Source organism: Musa acuminata, chromosome BXJ1-3, assembly GCF_036884655.1.
Source record: "Musa acuminata AAA Group cultivar baxijiao chromosome BXJ1-3, Cavendish_Baxijiao_AAA, whole genome shotgun sequence".
Taxonomy (NCBI): domain Eukaryota; kingdom Viridiplantae; phylum Streptophyta; class Magnoliopsida; order Zingiberales; family Musaceae; genus Musa; species Musa acuminata.
In genome coordinates this window covers 2,742,551-2,769,065 of record NC_088329.1, presented here as the reverse complement: position 1 = coordinate 2,769,065, position 26,515 = coordinate 2,742,551, and the positions used below count along the sequence as shown (strand labels likewise).

General features: G+C 36.6%; 1 protein-coding gene across 1 annotated transcript; it reads right to left on the bottom strand.

The window, feature by feature from the left end:
* Nucleotides 1-25: 25 nt before the first annotated feature.
* Nucleotides 26-26,178, bottom strand: LOC135616741 (sister chromatid cohesion protein PDS5 homolog A-like). The gene is made up of 33 exons (XM_065116273.1): nucleotides 25,840-26,178; nucleotides 23,675-23,878; nucleotides 23,387-23,568; nucleotides 21,775-21,901; nucleotides 21,463-21,681; nucleotides 18,483-18,699; nucleotides 18,247-18,392; nucleotides 18,013-18,158; nucleotides 15,792-15,941; nucleotides 15,629-15,677; nucleotides 15,361-15,549; nucleotides 14,936-15,118; nucleotides 14,299-14,453; nucleotides 14,027-14,153; nucleotides 13,800-13,949; nucleotides 13,403-13,465; nucleotides 13,149-13,285; nucleotides 12,940-13,057; nucleotides 12,579-12,713; nucleotides 12,274-12,473; nucleotides 11,460-11,613; nucleotides 11,179-11,322; nucleotides 7,790-7,870; nucleotides 7,035-7,670; nucleotides 6,855-6,959; nucleotides 2,804-2,883; nucleotides 2,579-2,630; nucleotides 1,590-1,676; nucleotides 1,454-1,491; nucleotides 1,048-1,116; nucleotides 805-974; nucleotides 527-675; nucleotides 26-445 (listed from the first exon to the last, which is right to left on the bottom strand). The coding sequence occupies exons 1-33, from the start codon at nucleotides 25,930-25,932 to the stop codon at nucleotides 410-412; spliced, it is 4,791 nt and encodes a 1,596-aa protein (XP_064972345.1). The 5' UTR covers nucleotides 25,933-26,178; the 3' UTR covers nucleotides 26-409.
* Between the last annotated feature and the right edge of the window lie 337 nt (nucleotides 26,179-26,515).

Genomic DNA, 26,515 nt, shown 5'->3' with positions numbered 1-26,515 from the left:
CTGGAACAAATTGACACAACCAGCATAAATCAACAACGTTCTAACTATTCAGTTCCATTCAGATTATCTGGTCTGTCAGTTGTTTGCATACAAGATAATGATGCTGGCTACACAAGAAGAAACAAAATGGATTGTGAATCCATAACCTACACCCCACAACTAATTCGTCGATGGAAGACGAAATTGCCCACAGGAAGTTTGATTGTTTATGCAAAGAAACACTGTAGCGATGGAACTTTCCCAGGGGGGATAAACTTTGCACCAACCTTGGGCCATATGTTATCTTACAGAAAGCTTTCATCTTTGTATCCACATTGTAGTATCACTATCTTTTGGGTGATTTCATCAAAGCCATCATGACCATGAAATCTTGAGGTGAGTGTCGAAGATCAGGTTGGAGTTTGAAGATTCAGGCAGACTTCCCTGCTCGTAGCTTCCATGTACTCTGCACCATTTATTTGTTTTGGCAGAACAATTAGTGACGCTCTAGATTTTTGAAATATAAATAGAGAGCTGAAGAACATACAATAGGCTCATCATCCGAGTCTTCCCTCCCAGCTGAACTGGAAAAATCTCGTGATTCTTCCTTTGATGATTTGGCTAACTCATTCAATTTCGTTTTTGTTTGCTTCCCAACTTCTGAGGCTGGTGAGACTTTCTTCTGTGTGATTTTATCTAAAGAAAAAGGCAAAGTAATGACAACCAACTGAAAAAGAGATTCATAGGTGGCAGAAAGATATTTGTAGGTGGCAAGGATGGATACCTACCTAACAAATGGATAACTAAAATGTTGCATGGATGTACCTGATTTGACATCATTGAATTCAGAGCGGGGGTGGATATCTGATAGATCAGAGTCGCCCCTACTGTCCAGACTAGAGTCTGTGCTGATTTTATTCTCTAACACTATTTTGCTGTTTTCCCCAGCATCTTTTTTCAAAGTACCTCTTTTTTTAGCTTTGAATGAGGAAGACCTGTCAATTGCTCAATCCAATAAATTGGTTGTTTGATAGGCAAAAGGACAAAACAAAAGGGAAATCTACTTACTTTTTCTTCGTCTCCTTACTTTGTCCAGAATCAGAATGGTCACTTCTGTAATTTACAGAGTCAAGTGACCTGAAACATCATCCATGGATTGAAGAATTCAACAGTCAAAATAGGAGGTCTATGAAGTAAATATCACACTTATGTGTCATTTTTTAATAAAAAGGATATCAAAGAAACTACATAGCTTCTTCGACAGAAAGGGGGCATTAAATAAACTAGATCAGTTCATTCTCAGGTCAGAAAAGTGGCCTTGAGCTTTTTATGTCATGCATGAAAGAAAAATGCAAAAGATGAATGAGGAAATGCTCATAATTAACATCGCATCACAGTGTAGATCAGCATCCAAGTGATCCAACTCTCTTGCTAAAACACAGTTAAGACATACAACAAGAGTAGATGAACTCACTTATCTTTAAAAGCCAATGGATGTTGTGATTTTGCTTGCTGCAAATAACAGAACCAATAGTAATGTACCAGATACTTCGACAATTCATGAATTTAACAAAGGACCCAGCAAAGAAAAACAAGTGCAAAGAACCGACCTTTCTAGGAGTGTCAGTGTTACTGACAATTTCCCATTTTTCTTTGCCTAATTGAAGCACTTCCATATCTCCATCTTCGTACAGTATCTATAAGATGAGTGAACAGGTCAAACAAAGCAAAGCTCTAATTCAATTCAATTCAATACAATAAAGGTTTTAGAAAGAGGTAGCAACGGAAGGATGCATATAAGCAAATAGATAAACAAGAATCTGGGATAAAAAATATGGTATGACAACAACTTCTAGCTCAAGAAACTTCTAAAGGATTGTATGTTCCCCTTTAACAGTAACATATAGATTAAAAAATTCTTAACAAAATTTTCCAAACCATGCAACAAACACAACTTGTGTATAGTTGCTTTTGAATTGGGCCTGCATTGCAATTAAAAATGCAACTTTTGCAAATCGAAACCCACCTGTGGCTAAATTATCTGTAATAGATTTGAATGTTCTGACTACAGGCTGTCATGCAGGTGCAGCCCGCTTTTACAAGAATCCAAGAAAGCTTATTTTGGTAATTGCCTATAATTGACCATTAATCCCAATGGCAGGCAATTCAACATCCCCTTACAAAATCTGGTAACCTTATTCTCAGTCCTCAATGAAATAGGCTTGATAAAAATTTTAATGTATGTCACAGCCATGAAAAAAAAAAATCTTTTGCAGAGTCAGCATCTGCATGTAGGATCCTGACCTGTCTCGATCAGTCTTGTAACACTTGGTGAAAGTAAATACAACAACCTATTAGATGCCAAATACAATTGAACTTGAAGGGGAAAGAAAACCTCAAACCACCATAAATCTGAGATTTGAATTGATCGAGGATGAACATTTATATCTTTAGCAATAGCTTTTTTCTTTCAAATATAGAACACAAGTTTGAAAACATAGTTGTTTAAAGATAATATATGACCTTAGCCTTGGGACATTTCAAAGAACCCAAAAGAACATCTACAGTAATGAAAGCAACAACCTCAGTTGGTATTTACCGTATGCTTCTTCTTTCCTGAATCATAAGAACGTACAACACCTTCATAGAACCTGCAAAATGCCAGCATCAGTTATTCCAAGTAGGCAAGTACTACAACTTTCAGTAGATTTATACAAAGCACATTCTACTACTGTCTACTGAATAAAAATGTTTGGCAGTATCACTCTAGTAGACATAGAAAGCTTTTATAGATGCACCTATGTAAAATTCACATGGTATTTACCGTTTATCCAAAGGCCACCAAACCCGTATTCTTGAACCAACCAACTCAGCATCACTTAACTGATTACTCTGCGATGAACACTGCAGGTATATACAGTTGGTCAAAATAAACTCCCATTATTTTGTTAATAATAACAGAAAAAAGCATACAAATTGTTAATGATAACAGAAGAAAGCATACAAAATGTATCGTGCACAACTTTAGGAGATATACATGCTATATGCATGTTCATATAATTGTAGGCTTGACAGAAAAGAATAAAGGAAAACCATCCATGTCTTGGTGTCTTATAGATGCAATAAGACTCCATTCTTTCAATGACTCATTAGGATCAGGAATCTAACTTACAAAAACAGAGAAACATATGGATGTTGTACCTTTTGCTGCATCTTTATTTAATGAAATATTATTTTAAAGAGGTTATGCATCAGTAATCATGTATTTTACTTGTTTCCTACAAGCTTGATATTTTAAATCTTATAATTTTATGCACAATTGTAAGAGAATCAATGGCATGACAAGATGTAATACTAAACTGTTATTTAATACAACAGAATTTTTATTACTCTTATGGTTATTATATCACATAGCATATTTATGGGATCTGATCTGACAAATAATTGGCCGAACCTTGAGTCAGTCATTGTTGGACAAGTGAGTCAGCTAGTTGAATCACATATTTAATAATAAATATTTTAAAACATAATATTATATTTTTATTTACTGAAAAGATTAAATTAGTGGAATATGTAAAACATCTTGCACACTAAATTCAATGGAGAGAGAAGAACCAAGGAGAGGGGCAATTGGAGAGATGAGCAGCCAAAAGGAGAAAAGCAGTAGGTACAAGTGCAGCGATTCGATAGATAGGTGCAGTTGAAGAAAGAGGGGTGACCAAAGGGACCAATGGTGGCACATAGTATAATGGAAGATGCAGGAGATGGATGACAGTAGGAAGACATTCAGACTCCTCAACGAGAGCATTCCTTTTTCCTTAAATCCTATTGTAGTCAAAGGAGAGAGGTGCTAAATGGCACCAAGGTGCCAAAATGCCCAAGGCACTAGAAGCTTGCACGATGCTCCCAAATATTAATTTTTTAAAAAAATATATATCATGGTTAATAGATATAATCCCTAAAATAAAAGAAATAATGCAGTATTCATTTAAAGGACCAAATTATATTGTTGAAATGTATATTAATAAAACAATTAACATAGGAGGATGAAAAGGGGGTTGTTGGGTATCGAGAGGGGGTTGCTGTCAATTCAGAGGGAGGCAAGGATAAAGGATTCATAAAGGAGAGGGAGGAGGTATGGCAGTTGGGTGGTTGTGGGTTCTCGGTTGGAAGGGGAAGATGTTGGAGGGAGAGGAGGCATCAAGGACGAGGAGGTTGTCAAAGAAGAGGCAGTGAAGCAAAGGGGCAGATGATGCTGGCCGCAGGGGTGAAAGGATGATATAGAGAAAGCCACCGTCGTAGGGAGGAGAAGGGAAGACGCTGATGCGAGGAGGAGGCTGTCGACACAGGAAGGGGGGCAGACGATTACCACAAGGTGAAGAGGGGACACTAGCAACGAGGGGAAAGGAAGAGACAAGGGAAGTGGGGGAGAGGCACTATGGGGAAGGTGGGCGGAAGAGTGAGGGGAAGAGAGCTGCAAAGAAGTGGGGAAGGCATTGCCAGGCTACGATGGAGTGGGCGACGATGGAGGAGAGATAGTGAGGACGAGCCCATTAGAGGAAGAGGTTGCTATCGTCACAGTTCATTGATGGAGAGGAAGACGCTGGTACCGCTGCCACTGTCGTTTGTCGATGCAGAGGAAGAGTCGCCGTTCATCGATTAGGTTTCCACGAGTCATCTCATCGTGTGCATGGACCGAGGGTACATGTGTGAAGATTCAATGATCTAGTTTGATCGAACCAAATCCAATGATCTAGCTCGCTCCTACCCGATTTGAATCAGGTAGGCGTGGGCCCCAGTGCACTCTTGGCCCGCGCCCAAGTCAAGATGCCTGCTTGGCCCCCTTATCGAGCACTCGGGTCATGCCTCACCTCGCTCTGGCACCTCGATGAGCGCCCGTTAACTTCACTGCTAAATCCGATCACTAATCAACTTAAATACCCCCAAGAACAAGTAATAAGAAAGATTATAATAAAGGGCATTTAAATCGTTTTGCACAAATCACCAACAAAGGTCTTCTTGTTTGATTCAGCTTGTTCATGTTGGTCATCAAGAAACCAACCTGATAAGCCGATTCATTATGGTTTACCAATAGACACAATCTAATAATTAAACCAGATGTTCAAGGGGATGATTCCTGGTTATTCCAGTCTCATTCTTATAACTATTCTACATAGCAATTAATACTGATCAGACACATTAACCTTAATGTAGCAAATAACCTAAAAAATTTCATGCTCATACTTCCAATTGTACCACAAATGCCTTCCCAATATTTGTCTCCTGAAGCTATTTCCATTTGGCAAGAAACAAGGACTGACAACTAAACACTGGTTATAGTGGATTTCATAAAGCTTAGTATAAAGTTGCATGGGGATGGACATAACCAAATTTGCACTTATTTGAGATCTTCTGACAACACAGAAGACAAATGAGAAAGAAAGGCATAGCTGGATGCAAATTTTAGGCAATATACTGAAACCAAAGGACGTGAAAATCTAGAAAATGGGTGTCACAAAAAAAGCCTCAAAAAGCAAAAAAGTTCCATCCCTTAAGAGTTAAAGTATATAGCTACAGTGTTACCATAAGTAACTATATTGCTAATATATCAACATAACATGAATGCATAAAACATGATTGATTGCAGCAAGGACAGTCGTGTCGTGCCGACTGGTGGTGTCATGCCGTGCCGACTGATGGTATCGATCCTTGGATGAACCGATACATACCGGTATTTCAAAAAAATGTCCAGAAAATACAAAAGTTCTTTTTAGGATTTTTTTCCTAATTTATTGGTATACAAATTATATTTAGATAAGGATAAAGTGTTTCTAAGACACAAATGAATAGAACTTCTAGGTTATAAGAGGAAATTTTGAATTTTTTCTTTCAGATCCATCGAGGAACAACTCTACTGAACAGGCCTAGCTGCTTCAGTTGCCTCCATAGAAGGAAATTGCTTCTGTTGTTCTTGAATCAGCTGATTAGGAATCTTAATTAACTTTAATCACAAGCAAGAATGTGAGAAAGAGTGAGAAAAAGAGTAAGAATGAACGAGAGTGAGTGAAAGATGGGCGAGGTAAGGGATTTAAAGCCACAAAAGAGGCTCCAACGGTCAATTTGACCATTGGGGACAAATTAGACCCGATTTGGGTCAGTATCAGTCATTGGAGTGAAACTAGACCTAATTTGGGTCGGTATTGATCAAATTCTCATCGACACCAACCCGTATCGACTGATATAGGACGAGTTTCATTTGTAACAACTGATACATTCTCATACCATTCAATATCAAGCAATATTTCAATGTCCTTCCAAAATAGGCTGGTCCCTGTATCAGCTAACTAGTGGACTGATACATATTCTTACCCTTTCGGGGAGAACATGAAACCCGAATGTCCAGGTTCCTTAGGTGTAGCAGTCTTCGAGACATAAAATAAATGTAGTCATTCAACAATATGATCCCTTTTACATTTTAAAAGCTAACAGATTATTAAATAATTTCAATAATTACATATAATACAAGACCAAAAATATCAATTTCAACTAATAAAGTATTTTTTGAATAAGTGGGACACGTGGTTCAGTTTCAATATCTATCAGGTGTTTTCAAACATGTATAGGGCAAGTGTTATAAACTAGTACCATTCAAGTATAGTATATCATCCTAATAGTTCCTTGATGAAAATTTTACTATTAATTTGTAACTATAATATGCCATCTTAACCAAAGAATAATTGAGGTTGAAGGAAGAAGTACTACAGAGATAACAATGGGATCCCCAATAAGCAGTAAAAAGAATGATTAAAAGAAAAAAAATAATGTAGCAACTACCACAAAACCCGATTGATAACTAATAAACTAAGTTGGCATACCTTTTCCAAAACAGCAATGCTTCTTCTTTTACGCTTTTTAGTTGAACTAGATAAGCTTTTGGATCGATCATCTTTCTTTTTGTTGTCTTCTGGTAAGGACAATTTCTGCAATGTATGCCATAACAACAAAAATATAATCCAGCACTAATTTAATATACTTGCAAAGACAAAAGGTTGTACCTCTGGTGTACTGTTCATGGCCTTTTCAACATGCAACCTGTCAGTAACTTTCCTAACTCTTTTGAACGAGATGCCTGGTGAGCAAGAGACTAACAAGTCCGAAGTAGTAGTTTCAGCCATGTCCTCATATAAACTTCGTTCCACCAAAGAATGTGCTGTCTCATCCTTGGCAAATGATCGTGAGAGAGAAATCTTTCTGTTTTCTTTTTGACCCTTTGCTGAATTGGATCTATGCATGGAATTTGACCTTTTGCGTTTTGGAGTAGCCACCACCACCTCAGTGCTAGTTCCATCATGTTTTCTTTTTGGAAAAACTGTCTCTTTTTCATCATTACTTTTATCAGTCATCTTCCCACTTCTGCATCCAGAATCTGTTACCAATTTGCCAGTTTCCATTATTTGTTCTCGTTCCAGATTGTCCAAATTTATTTCTCTCACCACTCCCAAGACGTCAAACTCATTTTCAATATTTTCCAAATCAGAAGGTAAGTTATCCTTTTTAACTGGTTTCTTTTTCTTCTTCTTCCTGGCTCCTTGAGATCTAAGAATTTCCATTATCTTTCCGAGAGGAACTTCATTGTCATTCTCGTCATTCTCTTCCAAAACCATTCCATCCTTTGCAGCACCTGAATCACCCTATAATTCCACATAGAGAGAAATTGGTGAAGTCAGGAACAAAACAGCAATGCAAAAGCCATATTAATTTAATGGAAGATATATATGGACTAGTTTTCTAAAATGTGTAACAGTCAAACCTTTGATTTTCTTTCAAGTTTAAGAGCTTCAAAATGCGCCAAGGCACTATCACTACTCAACCATGTCTTCTTGTCATCATCCTAAAATGAGACAAAACACAGTTAACCAAGGAAAATCATGTCATATAGGAACTTGCATGTAATCTTCATACTCCAAATTTGTCCCTATTCTGGTTTTGATTTCAATGATAATGGGGGGGATAGAAAATAATAAAGCAACAAAGTAAATTCCAGTTAGGAAGTATCTGTAGGTACAATCTGGAGGGCATAAATTAGACAAAAATGTAAGTTTTTATTTTTTAACATGAAGTATCTGCAGGTACACCTCAAAGGACATTAGTTAGATCCATAATGTAAGTTTTAACTACAAATCACATAACTATTCAAAACCGGTCCTAGTTTTAGTGATGAAGTCAATAAAATTTTTGTTGTTCATATGAGTTGGGTGATAAACACAAGGAGATAATTCTGTCATGTGGTAACTGAAATAAATAATCAAACATTGCTCAATCAGAATTAACTGTTCAAGAAGCAAGTACTAAGGTATAATATACCATAGGCTTGCCTAGAGGCGAGCCTCGATACAATGGTAAAGTTGATCCTTTGTGACCTATCACAAAAACAACCACTCTACTTGTAAGGCTATGCATTAACCATCCCTAGCATTGACGGGGGTTCACCCATTTTATAACATAGGCATGCCCAAAAGGATCTTTCTTCTACAACAGAGAACACATGAGAAAGACATTTATAGTTTTTTAAATTACAATCAAACGTACAACAACAATAACTACAACAAAAACACTCGTACTAACAAGCAATTTTCTTTGTGATATTGAATGACAAGTATATCAATGAGAAACCAGATTGATATGTACTATCTTGATTAAATTCTATCCAATATGAATAATATTCAAATTCCTTACAGATAGAATCTTGTTAATACATAGGATTGAAAGATTAAAGGCTTATAATAAGTACATCAAATACTCCTCAAAATAACATTTTTAATTATTAGTTCAGATGACAGACAAGTAGATCTAGCGATCAAACACTGGCCTGCTAACCTGTTTTAGAACTTACCATGCTACAATTATATGGAGAACTTGGATCACCATAAAGATACAAGTTGACAAGGCCAGGCTATGCCTACTTTATGAGTTTAAACTGCCTATTTGAATTTGGAGTCCCTATTCTCATATAGAGAGAACTCACTGTGTTTTTCAAACCAAAAGTACATCACAGATGGTGCAACAGACTAATAATGAATGTAATTATGCAAGTTGCAAGAGCATCAATTTGGTGACCACAACAGCTTATAGAAAAGCCATTTGTCATAGTATCTAAAGGACTTGCAGTAATTTCTCCGAAATAGCAATAACATAGAAAACAAGACGGATATGCTATTACTTGGAATATCAAGACCAGTTCAATATAATATTATGATGTAGCGAATATCTTAAATGATAAAAAATAAAAAATTGACACTAATAAAAGGATAAAGCTAGGGATGCCCATTTTTAATGTATTCCAAGGACAAAACACCACCCAACCTGTTGATAACTTGTACCTTGATTTCTATCTTATTATAAATGTTTGAATTGTCTACCAGTTTCTGATGGGATAAATTTAATTTTAAATATGACTTGAAATGCTCCAGATGTTTACTACATAGTGGCTGCAGTAACATTAACACTTCCTTTAAGAAGATCCTCCACCAGACATACAGAGAGAAGAATCAGCAACCTGTTATCAATTAGTTGATTCTACTTGTTTTGCCTTGCCTACCACTTATAAAGGATGAAAGCATGGCGATCGCATATGGCCATTAATTAACACAAGTCACCATTTGGAAAAAAAAAAAAACACTTCGTTAAATTGAAAAAAAAGGTAGCAAATGCAACATTGATGTTTCGAAACACAAATAAATGGCATATACTCAAATCAATCGCTCATGAAATGCCATGAATACTCTCTCAGATGGCATCCATGTCAAACATCAGCAACTGAGATGTATACTCTGAGGCGCTAGGCACTCACCTATGAGCTCATCTGAGCAGAACAAGGTGATTATTAGGAGGACGAAAAGGGAACAAGTGATCAAGAAGAGGAGTGTGATAGGAGGAAGCGAACACAGGCATGGGAGGAAAGAGGAAAAAGGGAAGAGAAGAGGAAAAGAAAGTGAAGAGGAGAGAAGATACACAGCAAAGGCATATTGACATTGGCAATGGTGGACAGGCAGTGGAGTTATACCAGTAACTGCAGAAGCCTGACAACTTGGCCTAGGCGAGTGTCTGGGAGGTCCAGAGCCCTCGTTGGGGTGCTCATCAAGTCAAGGCACCTCACCAGGAGGCCTTTGAGGCATTTGGGCCTGACCTAGCCACGCCCGAGTCCCTGAGTGATTGTCTTTTGACAACATACTATATTACTACCGCAATAGGAGCTTTGCTCCTATATATAGTAATTTACGAGCATAGTGATTGTCGCATACTACTGTTGCAGCGGCAGCAGTAGCTATGCTCCTACATATAAATATCTTTAGTACTAAAGGACAGTACTACAACAGCGGCATTAGCCATATACTACGCTATTTCTAGCCTAGTACCACTACTAACACCAGTAGTAGCAGCTTTCATTTTGCTCTTAATTGCTAACCATATTTGAGTACAAAGGACGCAGAGATCATTTGCTTGATTATGAGAGGGAGGAGCTCAGGGATGAGGTGGAGCATTGAATTCTCTGTCGATTTGCCGATACCATGGCACCCAAGTCCAAATAATCACTCTATGACTATTGCAATATTTAAAAGCTAGGCCTGACTGTGTGGAAAGGAAACATATTAGGATGAAATTGTACCGGTATGATGAGAGCACTGGACAGTACACTTGGCATGATACATGTATTGGGTTGTACACCAGTATGGAAATAGATTGGGTGAAAATGTCTAGCCCATGTTCCAGATGGCTACAAGTAAATATAGATTTGCACCAACTGGTATGCCAGTAATAAAAACCTTGCTTAACATTATTGAAACAGTTACATAATCCATTAAGTAAAATAAAATAAGTTTTCCGGTGGCCATCACCCCTCACTATTACACCGCATATAGCATGGATTTGACTTCATATGATCTTTGTTCCAGTTAGTGATTTTTTTTTCCCTAGAATAGTTCAGTACACATCAACTAATATTTTTGTTTCCTGTTCTTACAGGATGAATGCCTTGAACATTATCACTGCATTGAAGCCTGCTCAGTCAACCAGGAAATCAGAATAAGAAATAGCAGCTAAATAGATCATATGAAGAATCACCAAAATCCAGAAAAGTAACCTTTCCGCATGCAGTTTTCTTGGGAAAGATTGGAAAATGTTTAACCAGGAAATACTGACCATGATGTCTTCATCCATGCTTTTGTCAACAGGTTTGTACAGCTTACATGGCAATGGAACTGCATCAAACCCTGAAACCTCTGTGACATCAGACACTAATCTTTTTGTAATCAATAGCCCAAGATCGCATATAGCATGTATAGTCTGCACATTTCCCACCAAATGCAAAATTCAGTTGAATAATTAAAAGAACAGCATTACACGACAATAATACGAAGTTGTATCACAAAATTGTTCGACAATGTAAGTTCTGGGAATAAGTGGCTCGACTAATTACTTACATTTGATTTTACTCCATCAACATCTTCGGAGTTCTTAATACTTTGGAGGATAGAAAGGATTGCATTATAGCTATCCTTTCTACGATTTAAAAATGCATCAGATTGGCAACCTTCATCAGCATGCAACAGCAAGGAAAGAAACAAACTCAACCGCCTGGAAGCTACGAAAAGATTAGCATATCCAAAAAAAATAGTTTCTTAATCATAACCTTGTAATCTTACAAGAGAATATAATGCCTGAATTCTCATCAAAATCGATATATAAACACTGTCATCTCTATTTCGCTTAAATTTTCACACATAGACAGCCAGCTAGATGCAAGAAAAAAATGTTGCAGCATTAAGAGAAATAGATCAAGAAGACATTGTTTCCTAATGCTACATAGACAGCCAGCTAGATCAAGAAAAAAAAATGGGCATCCATTGTTTCCTCATGCACAATGGATCACTAGATAGAAATAATTTCCTTCAGAAGCTGTCTTAAAATTGAAAATGACAATCACATCAAGAGATCTCCACAACAAGAACAACCAGTTCGTCTTAAAATTGAACTAACCAGTCATTTTTTACAGGTTCAAAATCTACAGCATGGTGTGATGACATGTTCGCATGAAGGAAACTTTTCACTTTGAAAAACAAGGTCCAAATATGCAAATGTTCAATAAGATAGTGCAATGACCTTATATGAGCACATATTGAAGAAAAATAAACTGCAATTACAGCCCTAAAAGCAAATATACTCAAATATGAAAGTTCTTAATGTGTGAAATATAATCAAGGATGATTAGTCCAAATTTAAAAGAAAATTACATACCAGTAGGTGGTCTCATATGCCTGAACATCCATGCACTCATCAACATTTGGACATGAAGGGTCATGTGCAAGGACATGCACCACATATGCAAGAATATATTCTGGATATGTTGTTGCCGAATTCATGTCAGATTGGGCAGAAAGTTGACGAATCTTAACTTGCTGGCATATTTGCATGAGTTCAAGAAGACATTGTTTACACTGGTACAATGGAAGATGCAAGGGTCTTATGTTAAAGAACAATGACTTTATAGTATTGAACATTGACAAACTGATCTATCACACAAGAAGAAACAAAAGCTTTACCTCTTCGTGCTCTGGGTAGTGACAATCATTAATGTTGAGTAAAAAGGCACAAGCATACTTCGCATCTAATAGTCGTTCCTTGATATACTGATGTACTTTGTTTAGGAACAATTTCCTAGATTGAGGATAAGCATCCTAAATAATCAATGTTGAAAAGTAAATATCAGTAAAGAAAATAATGCACTGAGAAGAGCTAATTGCATATGAACATACATATATGCATATATATATTAAAGAAAACACATGTTGGTGTCTACTATAACTGATAATCTACCTGCAAAATTTTCAAAGATATAATTGCTTTGTATATACTTTTCTTTTGTAGAAAAAGCATGTTGGTTTGCCATAACTGATAACCTACCTGTGAAATTCTTAAAGTCGAATAAAAAACATTAGCAGGTATCTTGTGGTCCCAATGTCTTGATAAGCGAAGAACAGCTTTTGCTGAAGCAAGCCTCATATGAGCCTTGTCTACATCACTGCCAGAAGTATTATATTTTAGCAGATAATTTTTTGGAAGTACTCAAAATAGCCTAAATATAATAAATATTCAGAAGGTTTATTCAATACCTTGATCTAATACCCTGAGCAATCTCCCCATAAGAGAGTATGTTTTTAAGAATTTCCACAAGGTTTTCAATTCCTGGTCTCAAATGGGCATCTTTGGCAGGTAAATAGCTCTTAACTAATGTTTTAATGCCAAAAATCTGCATGACACTTACAAAAGGATAATGAACAACAATAAAATGAAAAAAAAAACCAGATTTTCACTAATAAATTAATGTTAGTGCTCTAATACACATTATTGAATCTTCTTTACTAACCTTTATCAAACAAAGTTCAGACCTTTCACTCCATTCAGTACTATCTAAAGAAATTTCATCAGCCTTCAGCAATAAAGCAGAAACATTAGACAAACAACTTTTACATCATCCAGAAATTATAAAGCATAGAGCAAGTTTTTACAACTTATCCCATACCGGTTTCATTAATCTACCTGACCGGTGTGGTACTAGTACACCAGGTGGTACACTGACCCATATTACCCAGTATCACCAAAAAGAAAAAGTAAAAAAATATATCAACCATGCCAGACCATATGGTCCAATGATGGTGCATGGTCAGACTGGTGATAAGCAGTCGATACGTACTTTATTGACCAATATTTGAAACTATGGCAAAGAGGACAATGCAAAATTTATTTGGATCAGAAAGCCATACATTACTGTCGTGCAAGATTTTACTCGTTATAAACTCTATAATTTCATCCTCTCGAGTTTCAAAAATTGGCAGAGCAGTCTGCGCTATACATCCGAGAGACTGCAAGATGGCTGGCAGGTGTGTTTTATCCTCCAGCGTATCCACAAGCCTCTGAGAAGTCAATCAGAAACTTCATTCAGTTTAGCTGCCATCACAAAAGAAGTTTCCATGAAGTAAACCAATGCAACCTTGTATAGAACAGAGAGTGATTTGAGACCATCATCTTTAGTTATTGCTGCAATGGCCTGTACAGCATATTTAGCCTGCTTCCTGGTACCCTCTAGACAAAGCCTTTCTAAAAGTAGTTCAATTGAGCTGCAGTAGGATAAATAACAAAAAAATGGATATAAAAATGCAGCTTCCAAGTAGTCAAATAGTTAAAGTGGTAAAATCCAAAAAAAAAGGAAAAAGGCCACAGGTAATATTGTAAATTTGGTAACATATAGATAACCACTTTTACCTTGATGTCAACATCAGTTGTTCACGAATGGTCCCACCAGCCTTTGCCAAAACATGAGCAATACCTTCTTTAATTAATTCATTGTCCCCTTTCAGAAGACAAACAAGATCTTCTTCACACCCAGACAAAAGCAATGGAGAGTAGCTTGCAATAACCTAAAATATTCAAATTTATAATTTGAAAATCAAAGATCTACAAAGTCTGAAGCCCAACATAATTTTGTTACAAAAAAAATATTTTTCAGAAAGAGACACGATTTTCTTTTTTTTCTCTAAACATAACATAGTTACAGTAAGACCAAAAGGTACAAAGGAGAGTCTAATCTAAAAATAAGCCAAAGTTCTAACATAAAAGAATTAAAATAATTTTAAGCATCATTAACTGGATTAAGGTAATAAGCCAGAAAGGGACATTTTCCTCAGCAACCCAACTTCAAATAACCACTTAATTTTGTGAATCTAAATACCATCAAAAAGATAAAGCTAACATAAGGATATTTAGCATTCATCTTCATAGATGTGGAATTGTGGATGTCCTTGTTGCATAAGCTTCAAATAAATCAATACTCCAATTCAACTATTTATATAACCCATAACATTTGAACCTGAAATATATAGAATGTTAAAGTATATTGTACCGTAAGTAGGTTCATGCACGAAGAAATAAGTTTCACATCTCCAACAGATTGTCGGGCATCAGCTTCTGATAGTATCTCCTTGACGTAATCTTTGTTGAAGAGTAAGTATGAGCACTTCAAAGAAAGTGTTACCATAAAATCAAAAAGTGGATGCTTCTCCCCAAGGATCCTAAGCAAGTCTTCCTGCATAAATAATTAAACACTTAAATTAGTTTCCCCTAAAATTAATTGTCAGACTTGGCTGACTTGAAAATGAAATGCTGCACAACGATTTCAGGGTAGTTAATTGAGTTAAAATATGCAACAAATTCTAGCTTCTAATTATTTCAGCATTGTGGAGTATCCAACAATATTATAACTTTTTCAAAGCTTACAGCTAAAGAAGTATGTATTTGAATGAAGTAAGTAATTTGAATGATAACTACCCGACATGACCATGCTTGGTGTAGACTAGTGGATGGATCAAGTAGTGTTGTCAACATTTTCCAAATATTGGCATCTTTTAGTTGATTGAGAAACTGAAAATTCTCCTCAGCCTTCACAGGATCATTGAACAAGCGAGACATGCTCTTGAAGCAACCAAAAGTTCTTTTATGGATTTCAGTGGCATCTTCCTGCATTTTAGCAAGATTGATTCACAATAGAATCATGAAATCGAGAATATACTACTCTTAATATCCACTATATGCAAACCTGGTATGCCTGTCTAAGAGACAGATACTTTTGCATTTCTTGCTGTAACCTGCAATCGAAGAGGAAATCACCTGAAAATCCGTGGACAGTCTATCACAAACTAGATACTCCTATCTGAATAGAGAGAAGATCCTGTAGCTACAATATTGAATCTTCTGCAAACCTTTGTTTTTGTGCAAGAATCTGCTCAAGAGCTTTAACCTCAAATTTATCAAATACTGAGAAAATTGTAACCCAATGTTTCACCCTATCTTTGACAGAGAATTCAGGAGGGAACAAAGATCCACAAAGGATAAGTTCAATCACCTCTGACCTGCAAAATGTTGTGTAAAACCTTACAATCTCTCTCAAGACCAAGGCATTGTCCATTGCATAATAAAAAAACACTAATCCCAGACCCTCAAATGCACATGCAATCAACCCGATAAGAAAGCAAAAGAATGAATATGTGAAAATTGATATGCCACTCTTTCTACAAATAGGTACATTCCATATCAGCAAGTCAAGGCAGTGTTTTCCACGAACCTTAAAAGCTCAAGAGAAAAGTATCAATCACTTTTTAACCTCTGTTGTAGATGAATAATTATATACCTCCAAATATATCATCAAAGACTAAAATAATGGTGAATCTTTCACGTCAGTCACATATATTTTCTTGCAAGTGAACAAAACATATCGTTTGAGGGGTAAATTGATCATTAAAATACTACAAATGTCCATGGAAGAAAATATAATAATAAAATAATAATCCGACAACCTTTGAGCTTTGTAATTTTGGTGCCAAATTTGTTGGTTAGGTGCAACCATATGAAGGGTGAAGCCTAATCATGCATATTGCAAACAAGCAACCTTGTCATTGAACCAAGGCTCATACTTAGCTGCAACAATATGAGTTACACCAACACCAGAAAAACTAGGAATCAAGTGACAACCTATAAAAAAATTCAAATTTTGAACTAATTTAAAGACTATGAAATTTTTGTTTAATTTAAGTCAAACAAGTTTTTTCTTGGTGATCACCTAACAAGATGTTGCTGAAGCATCTTACTCTTAGTAGATTGTGTTGGATTTGTTAACTACAATAACAAGTTCACCACAAAACAAGCGGCTGGTAAAATTGTGACTAACAAAAAGATATCTTAATCAAATATCAATTTATGATTTTTTTAATTTAATCAAATGCAGATAGCTGATATTGAAGCATAAATAAGAATAACCAGAAAACTTCTTTAAAGTATAATTATTTCCATTCACAGAAACCATTAATATATCACATCTTTATTATTTAAGGACCTCTTTAAGGTAATTTTTTAGAATCTTATTATGTCTACCAATCAGCATACTTTTGATGATATCAAAAGTTCTTGATTGAAGAAGTTGCAAAGCCCGAAGAACATGAGAAATTCTCAACCAAAATTGTGATTTTCTTAATCTGTAAAAATTGATCCAACAAAAATAACTAAAACAAACACCTAAGACTTGCATATTTTATCAGAACATTTTGGAGTCAAGTTAGCCTACCAAAATGTTTGGAAGCAGAATCATCTTGATATGCAACAAGGTTTCCCATTTTTAAGACTTGCATATTTTATCAGAACATTTTGGAGTCAAAGTTAGCCAACCAAAATGTTTGGAAGCAGAATCATCTTGATATGCAACAAAGTTTCCCATTTTTAAGACAACAAAAATGAATGCATCGGACCAATCCAAGCAATTTCGAGACATTGAACATCACATCAAAACAAACCAGTCCAATTCACTGAAGCCAAAAGCAGAAAATTATCCTCCCAATGAAGTGCTTTTAGCAATTACTGAAAGCTCAAATGGTTAAATAGTAAGTAATACTTGGGGCACAAAGATGCATCTGGAATTCATTGAACTTGCATACACGAGAAGACAAAATTCTGCAGTATAAAACATATTGTATTGTTCTGAGAATATACATAAGCAATAGCAGGACCTAAACGCTGATGTTACTACAGTTGAAAAGTTGTACTTCAAAATAATAATAATAAAAACTTGCACTTATGTAGTCTCTTGATGTCAAAATCAAGATGCTATACCCATAGGCATGATCCGGAAAAGAGGAAACCTAGAGTACACTTCGGAGAGTCAGAAAAGAGGAGGGAAATATCTAAAGTGCCACAAATTGCTGATTTTTTGTAGTTCATGAAGGTTTGACGGTTATGAAATCATCATAATTGCAGTTTTAGTATCCATGTCAGTGTTACAAAATTTACCTATAGAACATGCATGCAAAGTATGATTAAGCAATTGCTGATTAATATACAAGAGAAAATAAAAAAAAAAAAACTATGCAAGTTAAATGTCACTTATTTCAGTGAAAACCATTAATACTTTGAATAAGTTCCCACTTTCCTTACCTAAAATCGCGGTCATATAAACATCTCAATAATTTCCCAGGTATCCACTTACAATCATCAATGTTTGTTGAACCATCTGAGCTCTTCAAGCAATAGAGTCGATGCAGATCAACTAGCCTCTCCAAGGTATATTTCTTAACAGTCAACTAATAAATTTAAGAAAGAAATTACAGGTCAGTAAATCAATTAAAAAGTAAATGAGCAGACAGATGTAACAGGAGCAGGAAGACAGACAGATTTGTCTCGGACACGCTCTGCCACTAGACTAGCAGTCTCAGGTGGAATGGCTTTTAATGAATGGCAAGCTACATCATAAACTGCAGCAACAACTCTTTTGCGAACATTTTCATCATAGTCCAACACTCGATCAGAAAGTGCCTCTGGAAGATGAACATCGTAATACATATCATCACACGTTCCAAAAAATACTAAATTATATTATCAAAAGATGTTGGCAAGTGGCATCATACCTATAATCTGAGCAGCTTCAGGTCGGGAAGGGTTGGAGATTAGGCAATTCTTCAAGTGTTCAATCACTGATAATCGGACTTCCACTAATCTGTCAGTCAATCTCTTTAAGAACTCTAGGAAGACCGAGTGAAAAGCTTCAGAGATAGGCACTTCGGGTAAAGAAAATAGGTCACCAAGTAGTTGAACTGCTTTAAGCCGAATATCCAACTTGTCTGTCTACAGAATGTCAAAGTTCAAGAATTAAACACTAATAAACAATACATCTAAGATCTCTAAGAAAGCTCTGAAGTCAGATATAACTATAGTAAGTTGAAATCAGATGATGGAATTGATATATAATCTAAGGCTCTCAGCACATAATAAAATTGTGCAAATAACGTATTTTTCCACAAAATATATGCACCAAACTTTTCTGTTTTCAGTCATAAGTTTGATGCTTCAAAAGCGAGCAAAATAACTTCATAAACAATAAAGCAAGGGTGACAATCTTCAAAGGATATGATTAACAAAGAAAAACAAAATAAGGACCACACAATTTCAATTCTCTTGGCACAAAAGGAGAAAGAAATAAGATTTGAACATAGCGACCAATTTAACAATATTAAAACAATAAATAAAGATGGAAAGATGGAAAGATGAAATCAATTTGGACTGTCACACTGTAAGAACTGTCATGCTAAATTAAATCTTTGGCAAACGTGCAGATTAACTTTATGCCCTAACATAATGCATTTCCTTGTTAGGCATTGTTTACCAAAGCATAAGGATATTGCTTTATCACATAGCTCAATGATGAAAAAAGATCCATGTAGCCAACCCAAATTTTAAAGACATGGATGCACGTAATTTATTCATAAAAAAAATGAACAAATGTCAGAAGGATAGGCTAGTCCCTCTATGTACCATGATGAACATGTAGTCTCCTTTATACATGATTAATTTAAAGATTTCTTGAAGGTTGCTCCCAGGATTAAATTGTTTCTGTGGAAGTTTTCTTGGCTTCGTCTCCCTACTTCACATTGGATCTCTGGTATTCTTAATTGTCAAGTAGATGAATGTCATTGCTGCCATCTCTATTTGGATTCTATGAAACACATATTCCTGAAATGCCATTTTTCTGTGGAGTTATGGGGCTTCAACAGCAGCTTGGGATTTCTTTTAGGTTCATGAATTCCTCGCTGCAAGGGGACTGGCTCAATGAGAGCCACGCTTTTGACAAGGAGTTTGGTAAATGGGTTTCTGCGGTTATTGCGAATGGTTTTTGGTTCCTATGGAGCAACCAGAATAATGCCAAGTTTCGCAACCACCGGACTAGACCTAGCTCCCTGGTTCATAAGGTCTGGTTGTATGCTCACGATTACTTTGCCTTGAGGCAGCAGCCTAAGGATGGTCCCCGACTCCAAGACAGGAACCAGCCTCAGTCCAGCAGCCCTACTCTTTCATTATAGAAACTGATGGTTCTTTTTTACCTTCTTTGCAGGGGGTGTACAGATATGTGGCGGAAGGACAGGACACCAGTAGGATGTGGAGGCGGTCCATATGCAGCTGATAATTCTCTAATGGCAGAAACCATAGCCTTGGTTTCTAGCTTATGGAAGGCAGAGGTTCTCGTCCTTACCAATCTTCTCATTTGCATGGATTCACAGGATCTGCTTAATTTTGTCCAGGGAACTGCTCTGGTTCCCTGATATCTTCAGAGTTTTCTTAGAGAAATTGCTTCCCTTTCCTGTAAGCTTAATGTTCACAGCTTTGAATACTTTCCCAGGGACTGCAATTGGGTAGCTGACAAGGCAGCAAATTTTGGGAGAACGAGTGCTTCTCCATTTTTTTTGTGATGTAGCTGGCCTTCGACCATCAATCTTGTTTTGAGAAGTTAAAGCTTTATCGAGTTGCTTTTTATTCAAAAAAAAAAATGAAGATTTCTGTATATTGAATGTACAAATATAATCTCTGGTAGTTGTGAAAAAAGTTTTATCATCATCTACACATTCTCCCAGCAAAAATAAGCCAACTGTGGTAATATACCAAAATTGAAAGAAAGATCTGTAGATTTGATCAAGCTTCCTAATAGTTGCAAAGCACTAATACTAGTACAAAATTCTTATATGATATGTGTGGCACCTTGATCATGGAGAGTTGGATCAATATATATGCTCTGATTAGAATTTTATCAATAATACAGGTTTGAACATCTCAAGTCATAACATGAAAACCTATTCCACATAAGTTATTGGACAAATAGGTTACTTCAGTGTTCCTTTAACAGGCATCAAAGCAACAACATGTTCTCCTTCACATGGGCTAACATGCATCAAGATGGGGATCATTCAAGTACCACTAAAATACTACATCAATTCCATCAAAATGTGGATTGTTCTGATGGGTTCAGGTGAATTTTATTGAACTCAACTGATCAAAAGGTTCATCGCCAATTTAGGACCTAAATCCTGTCTTTCAGACCATGTTTGGTAGCAACAGAAAGAATCTAGACAATGGTCCAACACATGCACATGCAAAAAGGTAAGAGAAAGTTTAGTACATCAAACACCAGACAGAAGCTTGAGAACTCAATAAGTGAATGTGAGAAAAACTCAGTAGTCAGAATAAGTAGTATGGAACAGAAAAAAAAGGCAGTCTGATGCAAGAGGCTAACACCACTAAAATCTGGGAGAATCAATGCACGCAATCCAATCCCTGCAAATAGAAAATTTATTCTTGTGACTCAAACTTTAGTCATCATAAAGACTAATCTTACTAATAGCACCAAAACTTGTTCTCATAATAAACAGCATGAATAGAAGTTATATGAATCTGATAAAGTCAACAGAAGCCCGCAAATAGCATACTAGTGTGAAGATTAGAGAATACTAACATTATGATATTAATTAACAAATGTTACATAAAAGTGACATTTCTCAAAAGAAAAGATAATTATGGGGATAATTAGCAAACATGTTCGTCAAGATTATGGAAACATACCAACAACTCGCCCGTTATATAAGGAATTATCCCCGTAAGAATTTCGGGTGCACACTGATATATATCAAAGATGACTTCATGATGATCAACAGAACAATTCAAATAACTGTTATCGCCTGACAATGAAGACACAAGAAGCTGCTTTATATATGGTTCAAGTTTTCCTGCACAATGTTCTATAACATTCATAGCAAGCCTCCGTGCAGCCATAGAACGCACCTAGTACCACAAATTACAAACCAATCTTTAAAGAAGATGTAAAGGGTATCACATATCAGAAACAAAAGGAAAAATCAAGTAGAATAGGCTCACATTTCTTTTATGGCCCAAAGCTGAGAGTATGGTGGTTATAAGATTTTCCTGTATATCCTCACTCTCATCTAAAATGAGCATCATGATGGTTTGCATTGACGTAAGAATGTTCTGGGGATGATCATCACTGCACATAAGTCATCATGACTCAAGTAAATTCCACAGTACAAAGGCTTAGTTTGTTTATTAAATAATAAAAGACCAATCCAATTCATCCATAGATAATCTGATCCAACAATCCATACATACAAATATAAGCATTCAAAATATTATTATTACAGTTCATACTAACAACTATAACACATAAAATACTGAAAAATCTCAAAGTTTTCTCTATCATGCAACAACGACCAGGTGATTAGAATATCAAAATGTTCTTTAACCTGAATAGATCTAGGTTGTCTTAAGAGAGAACCTGCAACAGAAAATGGATGAAGCACTATAGCCCAAAGTTAAAAAAAAAAAAAGTCATACCAATCAGTAGGGATCTCCGACCACGAACAGGACTGCCAGTTTTCACATGGCTTGAGTTCAAACATGGCTTAATGCCTGGTATGCTTACCTTATTTGCATACTGCTTGGCTTCACTAGTTACAAATGGATGTACCAGGCAGTAAGTTTGTCGTCCAATACCCATGTCATTTATTTGGAACGCTTTGGAAGCCCTCATTTTTTTTCTTTTTTTTACTCTCTCTCTCTCTCTCTCTCTCTGTCTCTCTCTCTCTCTCTCTCCCTTTCTTCTCTCTTTCATGCAGCTCTCTCCCCCCTCCTCTTTACTACCATATTGCCACCATCACGGTCTACTCCACCATGCTATAATATCGTCGTTGCCTCCTCATAAGTGTCTTCACATCCTCAGCACCTAGTTTGCATCCTCCTCCAGCGCCACCACCACCACCTCCTCCTCCCCTTCTCCTCTTTCTCATCCTCTACCTCCTCCTACATATTCTCCTCCTGTCACCAGCCCTTTTGCACCTTCTATTCTTCTCCTCCTCTTTTTCTCTCATTCTCTCTTGGTTTGGTGATGATGACTCATACCGAGTACTGCCCATACCAATTACCTACACCAGTCTGCACTGGTCCAACAACGATTGGAACCAAACCAAGATTATAGGCCTTGCTATAACCACACATAAAAATATTTTGCACAGTCAAAACTGGAGCAAATCTCACCCTTTTGTCTCACAATGCATGAATCTTGATGTTTTAATTTGATTTTGTACACTATTGGCAACCTATATGAAAGTTTGGAAGTTGCCGTGCTACCCAACTTTTATAATTGAAACATAGTTTCCTATGGTCTTCAAAAAAGAAGTTTAATGGGATCCTTTGGTGATAAATTCCTAATATGCTGCTAGAAAAGGCAGAACTTCCATAGGATCAGCATATGTATCTTCTTTCTAGAGTTGTATCTTTCTGATATATGAAACTTAAAATTGCTTTATAGGCCAGCATAAATTTAAATAATATCTATATCCAAATAAAACTTAAAAATAACAGAAAGTTAGACCTTACATTTTTTAATCTATCAACCAGAAAGTTAGACCCCACAAACACAGACTTGATCTAATTGCCAGGAAAACCATGTTTGCAAACTTAAAGAAGTACTCACCTGACAACTGAAACAAATGTTCTGAACATTTCATGTATCAGATCATTACATTCAAGATCCAACATCACAACACAGGACCTGTATTTAGCAAGAGTCTCCAGGATAACAGCTCTTCTCCCAAATGAAGGACTGTTAATATCACCTAACCCAGCAAAGGTACCAACAATCAAATGAAATATGTCCTGCAAGAACAGATTACAATCAGACGAAAAAAAATTCATCCACACACTAGATCCTTGTTTCTTTTAAAGCTTCAATGCAATTTTCTCTACAGAGGAAAATACTAACCCTCAGAACATCATCACTGTAAGGAGCTTGTGGCGCAGTTATTCTGGTGATCTCACAAACACAGGTTGCTACGAGAACTTTGACATCCCGATCTTGATGTGTCAGCAATTCTTTCTTGGCAATTGCGTTAAGACAAGACTGCATCGAGTCTAAGACTGAAGGCACTGGTGACTGATCTATCTCAGACAGACAGTTTGCAGCTTGCTAGACATCCAAAAAAAATAAGTTACAGAAAATGTTAAAGGACACCAGAATCTCCACTTCTATTATTGCAGTGGCAACAGGATGTAAAACAATTCTACGATCAACTCATTTATACCAAATAAAAAGACTTTATTTCTTTTGCCCATTTAATAAAAAAGTGATAATTGCACAGAAACTTTGATACTGCAGGCTGTGAACATGTGATATTCAATATTAAGATAGTGACCGATACAACAAAAAGAGAAAAATAAAAGTTAAATGCTCAAAGGTATACCAACAATAAACAAGTGAACCCTGCAAGGAAAGTTACACTTCAACAATGAAGATCATAAAGGTCAGGAGTCCCTGTTTTCTCCCATTGATCAAGGTTGCAAAGCAGACTGCTTCACGATAATAAATAAATAATTTAAGCTCTCAAGGTCATAAATTTGCCCAAAATCCACTACATATCAGTTGCACAAGGCCCTCTTGTTGGGATGATTTTTTTATGCTGACTTCTCTGACAAACTAATGCAACTCAACACATGCAACTGCAAGCAGTCCTGAATAGTAGTTAATTTCTGTCATTGAAGAAGTCATTTCATGGTCGGGCAAGAATTTCACCACATGCATTTTAGGTTGACCTAAAAATGATCAAGCTAAACCCAATCCATACAAAAAAATAACATATTTTTCCAACCTATATCCAACTTGTTCTGTTTTGTGCAAGGTTTGAGCTGTGTTTAACATAATTTTGAATATTCAAAACTTAAAACCAATAAAAAGAATAATATCCATGAAAGAAAATATTATATATATTTAATATTTTTTACATCTTATGAAGCATTGATTAAACCTTTAAGATCATCAATGAGATAGTGAAAAAAACTGATGCAAAAGACTCCCACCAATATGAAGTCTGAGGAGGATTAACATATAAAGCCTTGTTCCTGTAAGCAAAGGTTTTGAGGATCAAGTGGGTTAAAGGTGGGAAACACCAAAATGAATGGGAGAGGTATCCAAAGCATTTTACTTTTTGAAGTTCAAATTTCTTAGTATAACTAAATTCTGCAATAATTTATTTTTTAATGTCTCTGCACTTGCCCTAATACATGTATCTGGTACATGGTGTGTCACTGTATAAGTTAGCAGGCAAACATTGTGATCCTCCATAATCTCACCCACATTGAGTATGGGCTAGGGATAATCCATTACTTACCCCAAAAACAACTTCTAAGACTTTTTTGAGGGTTCGATCCAAGAACTTTTCAGGCTCACTTCCTGAAAAATATGGCATCAAAGCAATAAACGCTTGTAGTGTGAGGGCCACATTGCGACTTATTGTGTATCATGATGAATCTCCATCCAATAGAAACCACAATCTCAAACAAGAATGGCCCAAAGAAAAGTTTCCAAAATTTGAGCCAATTACCAACATTAAGTACCTTGATTGATAAACTATTTGGAGAACCAAACGAGATTGATTGGAAGTACTGGTGGGGTTCGCTTCGAATTTTGAGGTTCTGGACCAGAGAGGACCAGCAGTTTAGAAAGAAAAAGTGGCTTAGATGAGATTTCTTAGGAGTATCTTTGCCCTTGAATCACGAAATTGAAAAGTCAGCTCCATAATTCTTAAACCATAGAAATACTCCGGTGACCTTCTTCAGAAGGTCTAAGCTCTAAGTTCGGTTCCTATTTTGGACAAAAAGGAAAAGGTGTACATTTCAACGGAAGCAAAACATGGCAGTAAAAGAACCCTTTTTTTTCACTACAACTAAAAACCCTTGCACTTAAAGATGCAAACTTATTGATTCAAGCACGCCAAACATGACAAGAATCCGTTTTTCCGTAGAATTCCATGTCCCATTAAACCCTAGTTCTTACATAGTGTGACCGCACGACTCCAAAACCCTAGAAAGCACGATCTCAAACAAGAACGACACCGGAAGAAAAGAATCCAAGAATCGAGATGAACCACCGACCTTAAGTAGCTTGATCAGAGCGTCCTTGGACGCAGGAGGGTTCTCGAGCTTCGATCCCACCTCCTTCAGCTGCTGCTGAAGCTTCTGCGCCATTTCGGCCCGTTGGACCACAACGAAACAGGAGTTCGCAGCTCTCTGTCCTTCCTCCTCCTCTAGGTTTTCCGCTATCTCCCCCGCTCAAATACCTAAATACAACGAGATCCAGAAGGGAAACGAAGGGCGTAACGGGGAACCACACCGCCCGATCTTTTTGATGACATCGAGAGGAAGAGAGATCACGAGGGCCCAAAGGCTCATTTGCCGAGCGTCGCCAACGCTAAGGGATACGCTATATTTCATCGAACAGCAAACGGGTCATCAAAAGATGAGGACCCTTGGAAGTGGCTAAAACGGTGGTCCCCGGGAGTCTATGCCTGTGATCGAATCGCGAATGCCGTTTGGTGGAAGGAGACACAGCTGAGCCCGTGGATTCAAGTGGGGCGACTTGGGGGGGGGGGGGGGGGGGCAATATTTGGGCTCCGGGTTTCTTGATGATGCAAATGACCCTTCGACTTACTTAATATTACAATATTGGCCTTGTGGACAGATGCAATTGCCAACAACTTTTAGTTTTAGATCATATGTCTGTAAAGCATAATTGTAGTTAGTGTCGGAATATTAACATCCAACTAATTCG